Source organism: Arvicola amphibius, chromosome 9 (genome assembly GCF_903992535.2).
Source record: "Arvicola amphibius chromosome 9, mArvAmp1.2, whole genome shotgun sequence".
Classification (NCBI taxonomy): domain Eukaryota; kingdom Metazoa; phylum Chordata; class Mammalia; order Rodentia; family Cricetidae; genus Arvicola; species Arvicola amphibius.
The window spans coordinates 72,071,458-72,088,895 of NC_052055.2; the positions used below are offsets into that span (position 1 = coordinate 72,071,458).

General features: G+C 52.1%; 1 protein-coding gene across 2 annotated transcripts in view; it reads left to right on the top strand.

Annotated features, from left to right (window-relative positions):
- The window catches only part of Tmem63b (transmembrane protein 63B), a 26,679-nt gene extending 15,689 nt beyond the window's left edge, over nucleotides 1-10,990 (top strand). For both annotated transcript variants that reach the window (XM_038341149.2, XM_038341151.2), the window contains exons 11-24: nucleotides 209-289; nucleotides 2,921-3,044; nucleotides 4,286-4,419; nucleotides 4,560-4,697; nucleotides 4,818-4,971; nucleotides 5,861-5,967; nucleotides 6,165-6,251; nucleotides 6,371-6,436; nucleotides 7,517-7,679; nucleotides 8,202-8,307; nucleotides 9,201-9,368; nucleotides 9,577-9,692; nucleotides 9,854-9,934; nucleotides 10,212-10,990. In XM_038341149.2, the coding sequence (XP_038197077.1) occupies nucleotides 209-289; nucleotides 2,921-3,044; nucleotides 4,286-4,419; nucleotides 4,560-4,697; nucleotides 4,818-4,971; nucleotides 5,861-5,967; nucleotides 6,165-6,251; nucleotides 6,371-6,436; nucleotides 7,517-7,679; nucleotides 8,202-8,307; nucleotides 9,201-9,368; nucleotides 9,577-9,692; nucleotides 9,854-9,934; nucleotides 10,212-10,397 (1,711 nt within the window). In that variant the 3' untranslated portion in view covers nucleotides 10,398-10,990. The remainder of the gene's footprint in view (nucleotides 1-208; nucleotides 290-2,920; nucleotides 3,045-4,285; nucleotides 4,420-4,559; nucleotides 4,698-4,817; nucleotides 4,972-5,860; nucleotides 5,968-6,164; nucleotides 6,252-6,370; nucleotides 6,437-7,516; nucleotides 7,680-8,201; nucleotides 8,308-9,200; nucleotides 9,369-9,576; nucleotides 9,693-9,853; nucleotides 9,935-10,211) is intronic.
- Nucleotides 10,991-17,438: the final 6,448 nt, after the last annotated feature.

Consider the following 17,438-nt stretch of genomic DNA (forward strand, 5'->3'; position numbering starts at 1 on the left):
CCTGCCTCTGCCCTCCTGAGTGCTGAGATTAAAGGTGTGAGCCACCACCGCCAGGCAGTTTGTTTGTTTCAAAGTTCTGTTCTTGAGGAGCGTTGTAGACTGAGATGGGGGTACACTGGGCATGTGTTGATATGCTGGCGCCCTGGATGATAGCAAGGATAAGCAGTGGGTGGGGCCTGCAGAGCGTGACAGCTGAACTGTGTTTCAGGGAGGCCTACCCCAACTGCACCGTTCTGGAAGCCCGGCCCTGTTACAACGTGGCTCGTCTTATGTTCCTTGACGCTGAGAGGTACTGGGTTGGGATCGGGGAGGATAACACCAAGGGCCCTCTGCTCGCTGTGGAGGGAATCTTGGCTACCTTGTGGGAACCTGGCTCCCCTTTCAGTTGTTTCCTTGTGCGTTTTGAATATAGCTCAACCTTGGGAGTCTCTGTTACTTCCAAGGCCTGGGGTCTTAGAGTGTATTGCAAGAGGGAAGGGGTCTACAGTCTTCACATCTGAGGACTTAACCCTCTTCATCTACAGTACGAGAAATTTATGGCAGACTAGTAGAAGAAGTGGCCCTCTAGAAATGGGCAGGGAGGTCCTTGGATGGGACTACTGCTGAGCCATTTGCGCTAAACAAACCTGATAATAAGACAGCCTCTGTCACTGGGGACCTAAGTTTTGTTCACTCCCAACCCCTTTGCATTTGAGAAAATTTTACAAGACCTCAGGTTTATAGGGATATAAATAGGAATACAAGCCAAACATTTACTGAGAATAAATCATAAAGAAATTTATTTTAGTCGGGCAGTAGTGGAGCATGTCTTTAATCCCAGCACTCAGGAGGCAGAGGCAGGTGGATCTCTGTGAGTTTAAGGCCAGCCTGGTCTATAGAAAGAGTTCTAGGACAGCCAGGGACTACATACAGAAACTCTGTCTTGAAAAAAAAATGGAAAAAAATAGAAAGAAATATGTTTATTTTAGCTGGGTGGTTGTTGTGTTCACAATTAATCCCAGCACTTGAGAGGCAGAGGCAGTGGATCTCTGAGTTTGAGGCCAGCCAGGTCTACAGAGCAAAATTCCAGGATATCCATGGCTACACAAAAAGAAACCCTATTTTAAAACAAAAAAGGAAGAAAAAGAAAGAAAGAGCCAGGTGATCATGGTGCACATCTTTAACCCCAGTGCTTGGGAAGCAGAAGCAGGCAGATCTCTTGAGTTTAAGGCCATCCTGGTTTACAGAGTGAGTTTCAGGACAGCCAGGGCTACAAAAAAACCCTGCCTCGAAAAACAAACAAACAAATTTATTTTAAGACAATTCATGGGGCTAGAAGGCTAGACGGCTAGCTCAGTCAGCAAAGAACGTGCCTTGCAAGAAGTTCAATACCTAGAACCCACATAAAGATGTCATTTGTCACAGCACACACCTGTAACCCCAGTGTTGGTGAGGCAAAGCCGAGAGACCCCGCCTCAAAGGTGGATGGTTAGAGCAAGGACGGTGCCTGAGTCATCCTCTGGCCACCACTCATTAAAATAAAATTCCTTGGTCCTTATATAATCTTTCTATTTATCATCTAGTGAAGAGACCAGGCTGGGAAGATGGGTCAGTGGGCAAAGGGTTTGTCATACAAGAGTAGGACCAGTGTCAGGGTCCCCACCACTCATGTAAAAACGAAGCCCCAAGCACATCTATAACCCTGGTACTGCGAGGGCAGAGACAGGCAATCCCTGAGATTCATAGGCCTTCCAGCCTGACCAAATTTATGAGCTCCAGATTCAGTAAGAGACCCTGCCTCAGAAACTAAGATACAAGCCTGGCAGCGTGGTTGGCACACTCAGGAAGCAGAGGCAGGTGGCTCTGAATTCAAGGCCAGCCTGGTTTACTACATAGTGAGTTCCAGAACAACCAACACGATATAATAGAGAGACCTCTCAAAAAAAAAAACTGTTGTAAAACAATCGAGGAATGCACCCAATGTCTTCACCTTGTTTCTGTGTGTACACACATGTGAACATGCATACACACATGTGAACATGCATGCACCAGTGCACACACACAGCACAAACAAGATGGAAGCATGCTCCTAAGATGAATGTACTGTGTCTGACATGGTACCAAAGATACAGGCAATAACATAGGAAAACGTTAACTCTTTGATTTCTGAAATTAAACCATTATTCTTCTATGAGAGCAGAAGGCTTTGTATGCACAGTGAAGTCACAGCAACTCATTGGCACAGTCTGAGTCAGAATGTTTGCAATGTCGCTGGCCCAGCGGCAAAGGCCACACAAACTGCAAGCTGTGTCCAGAACCAAGGCTACAGTGGAGTTGCAGGCTCCAGTACAGGCAGAAACACATCAGGTGCAGGATGTGATCGGCTGTTGCCTTTGGCCAGTGTCTGAAATTTATAACCCCCAAGTTCAGTTATGCGACTCCACATCACGGCCCACAGTTAAAAAGCTTTGGGTTGGCCGGGCGGTGGTGGCGCACGCCTTTAATCCCAGCACTCGGGAGGCAGAGGCAGGTGGATCTCTGAGTTCGAGGCCAGCCTGGTCTACAAGAGCTAGCTCCAGGACAGGCTCTAGAAACTACAGGGAAACCCTATCTCGAAAAGCCAAAAAAAAAAAAAAAAAAAAAAAAAGCTTTGGGTTTTGCCAGGTGGTGGTAGTGCATACCCTTAATTCCAGCACTCGGGAGACAGAGACAGGCAGATCTCTGTGAGTTTGAGGCCAGCCTGCTCTACAGACGGAGTTCGAGGACAGCCAGGGCTACACAGAGAAACCCTGTCTCTAAAAAACAACAACCAAAAAAAAAAAAAAAAAACCAAAAAAAAAAAAAAAACAAACTGGGTTTCTTGCTCAACTCAGCTCCCCACCCCACCTCCCAGCCATCCTCACACACTAAGTGGTGGGTGACTGGCCCCCGGGTCCTACAGGAAGAAGGCTGAGCGGGGAAAACTCTACTTCACGAACCTGCAGAGCAAGGAAAATGTACCTACCATGATCAACCCCAAACCGTGTGGCCACCTCTGCTGCTGTGTGGTTCGAGGCTGCGAGCAGGTACCTTTAGGTGCCCAGGGTCCCTGGCGAGGCTGGGGAGGGCTGGACAGGTCTCAGTGGACATTGTAGACCCAGTCCACCATCCGAAGGCAAACAGGTGTGGACAATAAGACCCAAAGGTAAACAGACTCCCAGAGGAAGAGTGCCCGGGGCCCTACCCCAGACAAGCCTCCGCCTCCTCTGGAGTCCATGGAACCCCTGATTCTTTCTTTAAATATTTACTTATTTATCTAGGGGAGGGTATACCATGGTGCATGTGTGGAGGTCAGAGAACAGTTTATGATCCAGTTCTCTACACCATATGGGTTCTGTGGCTCAGACTCTGGTTCTCAGGCTTAGCGGCAAGCTCCTTTTACTCACTGAGCCATCTTGCAGGCCCTTGCAGCCCCCGTTCTCACTGTTGGGTTTGTCTGGTCTGTGATAACTTTTAAAATCATAGATTAGGCAAGCATAGCGAGGGTCTGGGGGTGTTGTTCAGTGCCGGTCTAGCATACAGAGGTCATGGGTTTGCTCCACATAAATCAGGTGTGCCACTTGCCTGTGATCTCAACGTTCAGGAGGTGTAGGCAGCAGCTCAGGGTCATACCCACTGTATAAGAGAGTTTGAGGCCAGCCTGGGAGACATGAGACCCTGTTCTTTAAAAATAGTCAGCTGAGGGGGCTGGAGAGATGGCTCAGAGGTTAAGAGCATTGCCTGCTTGTCCAAAGGTCCTGAGTTCAATTCCCAGCAACCACATGGTGGCTCACAACCATCTGTAATGAGGTCTGGTGCCCTCTTCTGGCCTGCAGACATAAACACAGACAGAATATTGCATATAAATAAATAAATAAATAAATAAATAAATAAATAAATAAATAAATAAATAAATAAATGGTGAATATTTTTAAGAAATAGTCAGCTGAGAAGCTAGTGAAATAGTCCAGACAGACCTGTAATCCCATTGTTTGGGATGCTGAGGCAGGAGGAGCTCAAGTTTAAGGCGAATCTTGACTGCATAGCAGCTTCCGGAAAGAAAAGGAGCGATGGAAGGGAAGGAGGAAAATGTGAATTATTTTTAACAAGTTTCATAATTACCCCATTCCTTGGTTTCCCACTTGAGACTGAGTTCGTTGTGCCCACCTTGTAAGGCTAAGGCAAGGACAGAATGACTCCAGACATACCAGAAAGCCTGAGGAGTTGCTGGCTGATGCTGCGGGTGCCTCCCAGCTCTGACCATAGCCCCTGGCCCTCCTGCCTATAGGTGGAGGCCATCGAGTACTACACAAAGCTGGAGCAGAGGCTGAAGGAAGACTACAGGCGAGAGAAGGAGAAGGTGAATGAGAAGCCTCTTGGCATGGCTTTTGTCACCTTCCACAATGAGACCATCACAGCCATGTGAGTCGCTGTCTTCATCACATGACCCTCCCCTCCCCCCACCAGTCCTCCACTGTCTCCGCCTCTTGCCCTGGCCCTCTCTCTGACACTGTGGTCCCCAGTCTCTGCTGCAGTAACAAGTATCCACCCCCCCACAACAGCATCCTAAAGGACTTCAACGTGTGCAAATGCCAGGGCTGTGCCTGCCGTGGGGAGCCGCGTGCCTCTTCCTGCAGCGAGGCCTTGCACATCTCCAACTGGACCGTGACCTACGCTCCTGACCCCCAGAACATCTACTGGTGAGCCACAGCAGGTGGAATGGGGCTTCCTACAGCAGAAAGATGGTGGAGAGGGAGGTAGATGTTGCCAGAGACCAATCAGTCCGGAATCCTCAAAGTGACCCTCCCTCACCTTCCCAGGGAGCACCTGTCCATCCGAGGCTTCATCTGGTGGCTGCGCTGCCTGGTTATCAATGTGGTCCTCTTCATCCTGCTCTTCTTCCTCACCACCCCGGCCATCATCATCACCACCATGGACAAGTTCAACGTCACCAAGCCTGTGGAATACCTCAATGTGAGGCCCATGCCCACCCAGCCCTCCATGATGTGGTGTGAGCATCAACGCCAGGCAGCACCCCTCATCCTAGTGTAGTTCTGGCTCCAGTGGTCCCAGCCTAGCCCATCCAGGATGCTTCCCAAGGACCAGGCAGCATCCCTCATCCTAGTGTAGTTCTGGCTCCAGTGGTCCCAGCCTAGCCCATCCAGGATGCTTCCCAAGGACCAGGCAGCATCCCTCATCCTAGTGTAGTTCTGGCTCCAGTGGTCCCAGCCTAGCCCATCCAGGATGCCTCCCAAGGACCATGCAGCACACCTCCCCACCATGCCTGCCCTTGGGTTCCACTACATCCTGCCCTCAGGAGAGGCCACTCTTGGGTTTACACCTCCTGGAGAAACCCCCCAGGAGGGCGCATGACCTTGAATAAGGCCCCTTTTCTCCCCTCTCTGAAAAATGGGAGGTTTAGATTGGCCCCTTGGCATTCATGCATACATTCAGAGCCTCTTGTCAGTTTGAAGCTCAAGGCTGCTCATATGACAGTAGGGTACACACATGGCTGCCTGGCCTTCTCTACCCCTCCTGCCATGGACAGAATATGCTTCCTTCAAACTTCAGCACTCAGAAGCTCAGTAAACAAGATGCGGGCCCCAGTGCAAACCCCATCCCACTGCGACTCTTGTAGCCTAGGTTGGCTCATTGGGAAAATGAGCCCATTTCATGGTCGTGTGGTTTAATATGTCGAGCGTGCACAAGCGCTCAGCACATAGTAGGTGTTCAGCAGATGCTCACCGTCAGCATCACCCTGGAGTCTTTTCACGGCCCTGGCCTCCACCCCCTAGCCATCTGAGTGTTCTGGACTTTTAGGCTCACCCAGCTGCCCCTGCTGACGCCCCCTGTCCCCCCACAGAACCCCATCATCACTCAGTTCTTCCCTACACTATTGCTGTGGTGTTTCTCCGCCCTGCTCCCCACCATCGTCTACTACTCTGCCTTCTTCGAAGCACACTGGACACGGTAAGCTGCCCGCACTGCACCCACCAAGCCTGTCTCTGGGCAGCCAGCCCTTTGTCCTGAAGGGTCCCTGCCCTGGGCCCTGTACCTTCACCTAGGGGAGCCCCCTCCATCCAAGGGAGCCTCCTGGGACATTGTCCCAGGATGGGCTTCCCTGCCCTGATCTCGGCCTGTGCTCTGCTGCCTACCCACCCTCATAGCTCCGGGGAGAACAGGACCACGATGCACAAGTGCTACACCTTCCTCATCTTCATGGTACTGCTTCTGCCCTCGCTGGGGCTGAGCAGGTGAGTGTCATCAAACCGAGGGGAGCCGGGGTGGAGTGCACAATAGGGGGAGGTTTACCTTCCCCAAACTTGCGGACGCTCTGCCGGTTCTAGCTCTCCTCCTTCTGTCTTCCCTGCAGCCTAGACCTCTTCTTCCGCTGGCTCTTTGACAAGAAATTCCTGGCCGAGGCAGCTATTCGGTTTGAGTGAGTTATCAGAACTCTTGGGGAGAGAGGTGAACGGGTGGATGTGGCTGAGACTTCTATCCTTTATAGGAGGGTGTCACCAAGCTTCCAGCTGTGAGGGGTGGGATTAACACCCAACATCTACTGGGTTATCCAAAAGAAGGCACCCACAGGTTATGTCCTTGGATGGAGTGTGTTGGGCTCATGCTCAGGAATGCACCTGAATTGAGCTGAGCGTGTGCTCCAGGGGGGATCGAAGTCTTCAGAGCGCTTCAGAGGGCTTCTGTGGGGACTCAGGTTCTTATTTCAGCAAGGAAGTCGGGGAGATGTCTATAGTAGGAACTTCGTCATAATCTGGGGGTGACTTGGGGACTCAGTATCCCTGAGGGTCCCTAGAATGCTGAGGTCTCTTAGATTCACAACTCAGAGTGGCCCGCTCTGGGGCACAAAGCTCAGGGTGCTTATACGGCACAAGTTGTGTCTCTCAAGTGTGTCACACTCACTCAGGTGTGACCGTGGAGCATCCTCCCCACCTATCCCTCCCAGCACCTTTCTCCGTTGCAGACTGTGTCTCTCGTAGGCTCAGACTCCAGGAAGTTTCTGGAGTCTTCTCTGACCACCTTGGATTTAAGGACTTTCTGGTTCTTGTCACTCCTCCCACACCAAAGACATCTGAGGGAAGGTTTCTGAAGCTTTTTAGTGACAGAGTCCAAGGCTCTGTTGTAGGAATACCAGAGTCAGAAAACTTCCTGGGTTTTCTGCACTATTGAGGTTTTCTGTGGAGGTCTCAATAGTTACTTACTACACTTACTAGTGGCCTTATGTGGTCTTGAACTCTCCTCTCCTCGGATGTTTATGGGGTACACCATCTGGGTAGGTCTCTGGGCTGGTTTTCAAGGTATACATCTGGGCTTTGGTGTTTTAGCATTCTGGGGTTCACACTGTGGAAAGACTGGAGCACAGGTAGGATGGGTCTAGGATGGGGGTGTACATGTAGAGGAAGCAACTGGGTGAGGGCATGGTGGTCTGTCATGCTAGCCGTGGGTAAACAGCCATCAGGTCACCCCAAGGGAGCCGTGCTGGAGCACCTGCTGCCTGCAGGTGTGTGTTCCTGCCGGACAACGGCGCTTTCTTCGTGAACTACGTCATTGCCTCAGCCTTTATCGGTAACGCCATGGACCTGCTGCGCATCCCAGGCCTACTCATGTACATGATCCGGCTCTGCCTGGCGCGCTCCGCCGCTGAAAGACGCAACGTGAAGCGGGTATGGCCGCCTGGGGCAGCGGCGACATGCACAGCGCCCTCTCTGGTGGCCCAGCCAGAAACAGCAGCGGTCAGGCTTGGGGGAGGGGGGCACAAGAATACTGGGCCTTAGCGATTTTAGTTCCCATCTGAAGCCTTAGTTATGGGTGGACAGATTATCCCAGGAGGTCCCTGAGTTCTGAGAGCATACTGTATGTGCTTGGAGTTGGGAGAGGTCTAGCTCCCTTGGTTTAGGGTCCCTCTGCCTTCATTCCACAAGAGGGCGCTGGATAGCTGTCCCCAGACCTCAACTTTTGCTCTTACCTGCCCATGCCCGGTCACTGCCCCTGCCTGGCCTCCCTATCAGCCACAACCCCTGCCTCCCACCTGCTTTGCTCTCCCCTGCACCACCCCCACATTAGGTCCCTCACTCCCCACGGCTTTATTCCCAGCCCCAGAGTTCCTGGCCGCCTCCTACCTGCCTCGCCCCCTTGCAGCCTGTCCCCTCCACCCTGAGCCACCCTCCTGCCCATGTCCCCCCCAGCATCAGGCCTACGAGTTCCAGTTTGGCGCAGCCTACGCTTGGATGATGTGCGTCTTCACGGTGGTCATGACCTACAGTATCACCTGCCCCATCATCGTGCCCTTCGGTAGGCACCGCCGCGCCGGGACCTGGGCCCTGCTCGGGGGAACCCAGGGCCTTACCCGCTCCACTCTAGTAAGGCAGGCCACCCCGATTGGACAGGGCCCCGGCTGGGAGACCGGCCCCTCTGGCCTCCCGCCTGGTTCCTGGCTCAGTCTGGGGTCCGGCCTTGGGGAATAAGGGGAGAGCAGCTCTGTTGAGGCATGGCCCACCTGGCACGCCCAGTCCCTGGGTCAAGCCATCCACCTCAGCAATATTTACTGGCACTGAAGCCTTCCTCTGGGTATGCGTGGACATACTTCCCTCCGAGTTGTTACACACACATACACACATTCCTATTACCAGCGTCTACACTTATACACAGACCTCAAGATTCAAGAAAACCCCTTGGATTCCAGCATGGACTAGGTCCTTGTAAGTTAGGGACATGTCCTGATACAGGCAAGCCATGTAAGCTGGACAGGTCTCTCTTCCTCTTTGAAGGTGTTTAGCTAAGTTTCTCATTGACCGTGATCCCACCAATAGACTCACCTTCCCCCATAGCATCCTAACTCCCTCCTCAAGGTTCCAGATTCTCAAATTAACCTCCTAGCCCTGTTTAAAGTTCCCTATGCTTCAGGAAGTAGACCCTTCCCTTACTTTAAATCCAACTGTTTAGGGATGGGTAGGAAGGCGTAAGAGGGGTTCCAAAGGCTTCTTGATCATCTAAACGAATGGCTCTCTGATGATTGTTGTGGGGGGAGGACGGGGCGTGGGAGAAGCTGCAGCTTCCATCTGTGGCAGGACAGGGAGCACTGCCCTGGCCTGGAGCAGCCACCTCAGAAGGCCAGGACAGCCTGTGGCCGACACACAGGGTCCGTGGGCGCTGGTTCCGAGGTCAGGGCCGTTGGCTTTCCTCAGGGCTCATGTACATGCTGTTGAAGCACCTGGTAGACAGGTACAATCTCTACTATGCCTACCTGCCGGCCAAGCTGGACAAGAAGATCCACTCAGGGGCTGTGAACCAGGTGGTGGCTGCACCCATCCTCTGCCTCTTCTGGCTGCTCTTCTTCTCCACCATGCGCACAGGTGAGGCCGCCGTCCCGTTCGGGGGTGGGGTGGAGAGGACAGAAGGGATTCTCGAAGCTAGAACTTGCGACATGAGGGCCACGTGGTAGAGTCGCGAGGTTGTACAGATGGAAGTGAAGGAATCAGAAGCAGTGGTAGTGAGCCCCTTGAAGAGAGCCCAAATGACAGGCCAGGTGGTAGCCCCTTTTTTTGTGCTCCCCAATCCCAGGATTCCTAGCCCCCACATCCATGTTCACCTTCGTCGTTCTGGTCATCACCATTGTCATCTGTCTCTGCCACGTCTGCTTCGGACACTTCAAATACCTCAGTGCCCACAACTACAAGGTGTGGGGCGGGAAAAGAGGTGGTGGAACTGGCTGAGGGCAAAAGTTTCCTGGGAGGGTGACACACGGGGTGTGGGGTGGCATACAGGGTCAAAAGGTGCTGAGTGGGTGATGGGGTATGATTGGGGCTGAAGACAAAGATGTTTCCTTGGCCCCCTTAAGATTGAACACACAGAGACAGATGCCGTCAGCTCCAGAAGTAATGGACGGCCCCCCACTGCTGCCGCTGTCCCCAAATCTGCGGTGAGTGCCCCTACTCCACAGCCATGGGTACTCTGGGAGGCCTTTGCGGAGACTCGGTCCCAAATCTGGATGGACCGTTAGTCCTCTACAGAAGTCAGCCTGAACCAGACCTCATGGCGGTGGACACCATCATGGGAGAGAACTGGCTTCACCCTCTCCACTCCATCCCCCTAGGGCGCTGCCCACTGTGCTGCCCACAGGCCCTAAGATACCTGCCCCCACCTACCCACCCAGAAGGGGCAGCTGTCCACCTTACCCCTATTCCTTTTCCCTTCAGAAATACATCGCTCAGGTGCTGCAGGACTCAGAGGGGGATGGGGATGGGGCTCCTGGGAGCTCAGGCGACGAGCCCCCATCATCCTCCTCCCAAGATGAGGAGTTGCTGATGCCGCCTGATGGCCTCACGGACACGGACTTCCAGTCATGCGAGGACAGCCTCATAGAGAATGAGATTCACCAGTAAGGGGAGGGAGGGGCCCTGGAGGCCACACCCTGCCCCTCAACCCTACCCCCTCCACGGACACTAAAAAACAAAACGCTAATAATTTATTAGAACTAAAGCCCCCTCCTCCTCGCCTGTCCCCTGCTTTCATTAAGGTATTTAAACCTGGGGATTTCACTACTCTTCCCCCGTCGTGGAGGGAGGAAGGGAGCCCCCCAACCTCAGTGAGGACAGCCCCGAGCAGGCCCCGGGGCAAAGAGGGGTGTGGAGGGAGTCCCCCAGATCAGCCTCACCACCCAGTAACGTGGCCAGGAAAGGGTTAATGAGAGCCAAGGTGGGTACCTGGTGCCATGGCTGGAGGCCTGGGGAGAACAAGCACATCTCTGGCTGCTCCCAGCTCTCCTCTTCCCTGCCCCTGGATCTGGGCCTCCAGGGACATGGAGCCTGCAGCCCTCTGGGATGCAGGAGAAAGGAGGGGTGCAGAGTGGGAGGAAGAGCCAGGCCTGAGCCAGGGGGTGACCTGGGGGGCTGTGGCTGACACTGGAAAATGGGATTTTGCACTGGGTTTGTTTTTTGTTTTTGTTTTCCTTTAAAATAAAAACAAAAGCTCCAAACTTGTGTCTGATTGGGAGCACAGCCCTGGAACCTCATGCCCTGCCCTCCCGAGAGGTCCTGATTACAGTCCTGGAATGAGCTCCCTGCTTTGTTAAAGAGGGACCATCCGTTAGGAAGAAGCTCTGGGCTCAGGCCACCTCATGCCAGCCCTGTGCTCTGAGCACCCCAAGAATCCCTAGAAACAAAGGTCATGAGAGAAAACTGCAAAAGTTTTGTACCAGGTGGACCCAGGAAGAGGGTGGGGCCTCTCCAGCACCTCAGTGTGGCGTGCCTCAACCCCACATGTCCCCAGGACCCCCCATTCTCTAGCCATTTTTTTCTTAAGACCCCAAACTCAACTTCTTTAAGGGCTCTCTCTAGGCCTTTCAGTAAGGGCACAGCCATGTGTATCCCCACAGTGTGTCATGTGCAGCAAAGACTGGAGAGCCTCTGTCCCAGGCTGGCTATGTCACCAGCTGGCTGTGTGTCTCTGAGAAAGCCTACAGCCCTCTCTGGACTTGTTTTCTCATTCAAATCAAGATGTACGGCCACGTAACCTCGAAAGCCAATCTCACATGCCATTCTCCAGTCTTTTGGCCTCTGTTGACTGGAGTTTTATGTCCTGTTTGTTTGCTTGTTTGTTTTTACAGAGAAGGGGTTTCCTGTGTAGCCTTGGCTGTCCTGGAACTCATTCTGTAGACCAGGCTGACTTCGAAGTCAGAGATCCTCCTGTCTCTGCCTCCTGAGTGCTGGGATTAAAGGCGTGTGCTACTACTGCCTAGTGAATTTTACATCCTTCAACAAAAAGATGGGAAAGTGAGTTGAGGTCTACCCAGAGAGAAGAGGTCCAGGATAGGAAGAAAACAAAACATACCCAAAGGCCTGTAGAGACGAGAGGGTAGGCAGAGAAGACCACAAATGCAGTGAGGAGCTGCGGGCTGCATTCCCACCCGGCTTCCGGCCGCCTGGCTAGCATATGCCCCGAAATAACACACCAATTGTATTCTTTTAAACACTGCCTGGCCCATTAGTTCCAACCTCTTTTTTTGTTTGTTTGTTTTTTGTTTTTCGAGACAGGATTTCCCTGTAGTTTCTAGAGCCTGTCCTGGAACTAGCTCTTGTAGACCAGGCTGGCCTCGAACTCAGAGATCCGCCTGCCTCTGCCTCCCGAGTGCTGGGATTAAAGGCGTGCACCACCACCGTCCAGCTAGTTCCAGCCTCTTATTGTCTAATTCTCACATCTTGATTAACCCATTTCTAATAATCTGTGTAGCACTACGAAGTGGTGTCTTACCTGGAAAGACTCAGCATGTCTGACCTGGTGGCTGGCTTCACGGCAACTGTCCCAGAGAGGAGAGGCAGAGCAATTGCCCGAGGCATCTGCCTCACTCCCAGCATCCTGTTCTGTCTACTCCACCCACCTATGTTCTAACCTATCAGGCCAAGCAGTTTCTTTATTAACCAATGAGACAGCAGACAGAAACACTCCTACATCACACAAAGACCCTGATGATGGCATGAGGAACAGGAGTTAGGCCTCTCCTTAGAAGTAGTGATACCGTCTGTGCCATAAAAAACCCCCAACATACACAACACACAGAGCCAGTGCTCATGGCAACTGACCATGGGCATAGGACCAAGCCAGTTACCATGATGAAAGCATCATAAAACCCCCCCACACATACACACACACAGTGCTCACGGCAACTGACCATGGGTTTAGGGCCAAGCCAGTTACCATGATGACAGGCATGGCCTTGGTCCTAGTCTCACGTAAACTCGGAGCTGCAGTCTTCAGTATGAGCTCCCGGGCAGAGTCACTTAAGTGCTGGAAGGGGACCAGCTGCCAGGCCAAGGGCTGGAGGCAGAGTACCAGCTACCGGTGGCAGAAACTGAGGAGTCTGAAGCAAGCATCTTGGCTGCAGAAAGACTCCTAAGCATCGTCTGTATGGCTGAGCAGTCACACCACACCCTACCTGGAAAGTCCTATTGCCTGCCCAGTGTATCCTGGACAACCATAACCCTGACCTCACTCACCTGTATAGTGGGCCTCCCAGCCCTGAGGTTGGAGGTGGAAATGGGGTCCTCGTGGTTCTACCATGGGGAGTCTCCTGGTGGGCCTCAAGTTCTAAGCCAAACTGAAATGCTTAGGGATAAGAAATGAGGTAAGATTCAAACAGCTCATAGCAGGGGTACTGAGGAGAGCCGCTCCCCAGGGTGAAAGGCTGCAATGGAGAAGGCCCAAGCCTACCTATTCCTGGCTCCTGGCATCAAACAGAACTCAGGTCAACTGGGAACCAGCAGTAGTAGTATTCAGCAACAGTACTTAGCTCTGGTCTGGGTTCTTCAAGAAACCTAACAGTCTCCACGACCTATTGGCTTTCTCCTGGCTGCAGGTAGAGGAAGAGCAAGGGAAGTGGCTTCAGGGAGCCTCCCGGGTATCCTTGTATGGGATAATAAGTAAGGGTTGAGGCTTTAGGTTCAAATCCTGGCTCAGCCTCTTACCTGCTGAGTGACCCTGAGCAAATAACATCACACCCCTGGACCTCACCTACAAATGGGGAATAGGAGCTGGGGTGCTTGCCTAGCATGCACAAGGATGGATTTGATCCCTAGCAAGGCGTGAACTGTGTGGGGGTGCACACCTGTGACCCCAGCGCTCGGGAAGCAGAGGTACTCAGGGTCAGAAGGTCAGGGGCCCAGGAGATGGCTTAGTAGGATGAAGCATTTGCCATAATGACCCGAGTTCAAGCCTGGAACTGGAACCCACAGTGGAAGAGAACAAGATGTCAGAGTTGTCCTCTGGTATTCTCGAGCACATGGTATATGAAGGAAGGAGGAGGGGCTGGTAGCACATGCCCACAGTCTCAGCACTTGGGAGGTAGCGACAAGGAGGACCCTGGGTTCAAGGCCTTAGCTATAAAGCAAGTTTGAAGCTAGCCTGGGCTACATATCTTCCAAAAAAATGATGAGGTAGTAAGACACAAAGACATGACACAGACTTGTGAGATCATGGCTTTTTTGTAAACGAGAAGCTTTTCATGATAAAAAATGCAGGCTGAAGGGATAGGAACAACCACTTCCAGAAATCTCAGACTGACAGGGAGGGACTTGCCCTAGGGTGGCTCCCCAGTTAGGTGCTTGTTCCCATCCCAGTAGGGATAGGCCTTGGACCTGGCAGATCAGAAGGGCCAAGTGGGAAGGACAGAAAGGCAACAGTTATTCCACTGCCCCTGGCTTAAGGCTCCCCCTACATTAGAGAGTTCTGGGCGGGGGGAGGGGTGTCTGTGCTCCCCCCCCCCAAGAACCTTCAACTGTCAAGCACTGTGCTAGGTGCTCACCTGATTGCCTTCAGTATGCTGTACTCCCCAGGTAGGCACTAATGGGGCCTTCTGTATACTAGCACTTCCTGCGGAAATGGAGCTGTGTTCTCTGAGACCTCTGACAGGGAAGATACGGTCCTTCCTCACGCTGGATGCTCTGGGGATAAAAGCTGGGCTTCTTCCTCAGACGCAGGGAAAGACTAGGCAGGTAGCCTTCCTCTGACATTTCACCGACACATTGATGGGTAGAGCAATGCCCTGTACCCTTCAGTCATGGCTGTCCGCAGACAGGTTTGTGTAAGGGGCCCCCATCAGCCATTAGAAATATGGCAAACCCTAGGGAACAGAGACTATCTCCCAAGCTTAGAAAAGTGGCCTTCTTAGTCCCAAAACCTAAGGTCCGAAGAGACAGCAGAAGCAAGCTACTTCGAAGGAGCTTGAGCCCTCCTCTCGGATCCAGGGTGGTCTGGGCTGGTAGCAGGGCAGGTAAGAGAGGCTGAGAAGCTGTTCCTTTGGGGAATCCAGCTTCAGCAGCAGAGGAACAGGGCTCAGCTCTGGCCCTCCCCCTCAAGCCTGTAAGAGGGAGGGAAGAAAGGCCTCTAGACCCTGTCTCCAGGCTTCTGTGACAGGCTAGGGACCTGACCCCTGGATGTGTATGTTTTAAGGAGGCCCTAAACCCTTAGAGTTTTCCGAAGCAGAATCTCAGTTTCCTCCACGTGCTGGAGAGCAAACTATCCATAAAACCACCAGTTCCCTGATTACGATGGGATAGGTTTAAAAGTTACCAGGAATGGGACTGGAGGGGTGGCTCGTTAGAGCCTATAATGCTCTTGCAGAGGACCCAAGATTGGTTTCCAGCGCCCATGTTGGGTGGCTCACAACCACCTGTAACTCCAGCTCGCAGGAGACCCAACACCTCTACTGTCTGTGGGCATTTGCACTCATATGCACAATTAAAAATAAATCTTATATCACTGACAATAGCAATTGGGATGTAACTGAGGCAGTAAAATGATCGAATGCATGAAACCCTCAGTTCCAGACCTGTAAAATGATAAACTGAATGCTAAGACCCAGACCTGTCATCTGAGCACGCAGGAGGTAGAGTGGGAGGGTCTGCAGTTCAAGGTCTCCTCTGCTACACTACTTGGAGAGCATGAAGCCATCCTGGTCTCTCTGAGACCCTGTCTTCAAAACAAAACAATAGTCAGTATAGTCATAGTCAGTGTTCTTACCACAACAAAAAATGTGTGAGGTTGGGCATCACATATTAATTATAATTAGCTCAACTGAAGCAATCCAAATAAATAGATTTAGGGCATTGGGAGGCAGTATTCTTGGTTTTTTGTTTCAGAGACTGGATTTCATTCACTCTGTGGCTTAGGTCTCAAAAGCAGGATCCTTGCCAGCAAGATGGCTTAGCAGATAAAGGCACTTGCCCCGAACCCTGAAGACCTGTGTGTTCAATCCCCAAGAACCTACAGGTTGTTCTCTGACCTCCAGATAGATATGCTCTGGCACATGTATGTGCCTATAAAACATACGAACACGTAAACAGGTGCAATCAGCAGGATCCCTAGTCTGATGAGGTTGCTCCCCATCTTGACTTTTAGTCTGATGGAGGAGGCAGTTTCATGTGTAGTCATGTCTCCTTTTTTGTTGTTGTTGTTGTTGTTGTTGTTGTTGAAGACAGGGTTTCTCTGTGTAGCCCTGGCTGTCCTGGAACTCACTCTGTAGACTGTACTAGCCTTGAAGTCAGAGCTCCACCCGCCTCTGCCTCCCGAGGGCTGGGATTGAAAGTGTGTGTCACCATCTAGCGTTCTCACGTCTCTCAATATTCTCCCACAGCCGTCTGCCTGAGCTTCTCCTACCTCTTCTGTTTGTTCCAGCTTGCCCCCCTTCACCAACCCACGTGTTGCATGAACTTTTCAAATTCATGATGTCAACAAATGCCTACTTCACCCCAGATAAGAAAGACCCTGAGAGACCAAAGTCTAACTTGGTGAGCCCATGAGTTTATTGGGCTTGTTTACAGAGTGTTGGTGAGGAGTTACTCATAAGAGCATGGGTGACCCCAACACATATGCATCACTCAAAAGTCTCACCCTAATGTGGATGACGACTTCCCTCTTAACCTTCCATGCTATACACACTCTAGTGCCCCCCAAGATCACATGTAGTTAGCACAGAGTTACCATCAGCTGGCTAGGAGGTGCAAGAGGAAGTGGCTGGGACCTAGGTGAGGATCCAGTGGCTTCCATCTTGAGAGTCCATTGCTAGTAATCCCAGCTACTCTGATGAAGATGACAGTGGTTGCTATACTTGTAGCACAAGGCCCCACAGCACCATGCGACAGGACTTGGGGCAGCTGTCTTCTTTAGAGATGTTTTCTATAGCAATGTCAGTGGGGGGCAAAGTAGGGTGTATGACTCCCTGCTGTCAGCACTAAGTAACAGGCTCAGACAATGGCAACCTGAATGGGGGTTCTAACCAGCGTTTACAGTCAGTACGGTGAGACATGACTCTTAGCTGGACGATGATCCTGGACGGAACTTCCAGGGAAATGAGGAGGTAAGGCTGCCCCTTCACTGGGCTGGGCTGTCCGTGGTGATGTCCAGTTCTCTTGGGTGTCAGCACCTTCTGTGATCCTCTGAGACCTCCAGCAGAGGCTGAGCCCCTCAGTCCTAGTGCAGCCATGACAGAGGCCTCCCAGGAAAGCCCAGAGTGGAAGGCACCCAAGTCACTCACTTCCCTGTGTGGATGGCCTGAGACCTGCTCCAGATTTTCTAGCCTCTGCAGAGCTGCTGACATCTCAGACTGAGTGACCTTTGGTCCACATGGAGGCAATGCTGTCTCAAGCATTGTAAAGTAGTTAGCTCATCTGTGGGCGCTGTCTGCTAGATGCCAATAGCAACCACCCTCCAGTTGTGGCAGCCAACAGCGTCTCTAGACATAGCCAAGAACCCTTAGGCTGGGTAAAGCAGTCCCCCTTGCTAAGAACTTCCTTCCTTCCCTCCTTCCTTCCTCCCTCCCTCCCTCCCTCCCTCCCTCCCTTCCTTCCTTCCTCCCTCCCTCTTTCCCTCCGTTCCTCACCCTTTCTTTCTTTCTTTCTTTCTTTCTTTCTTTCTTTCTTTTTTCTCTTCCT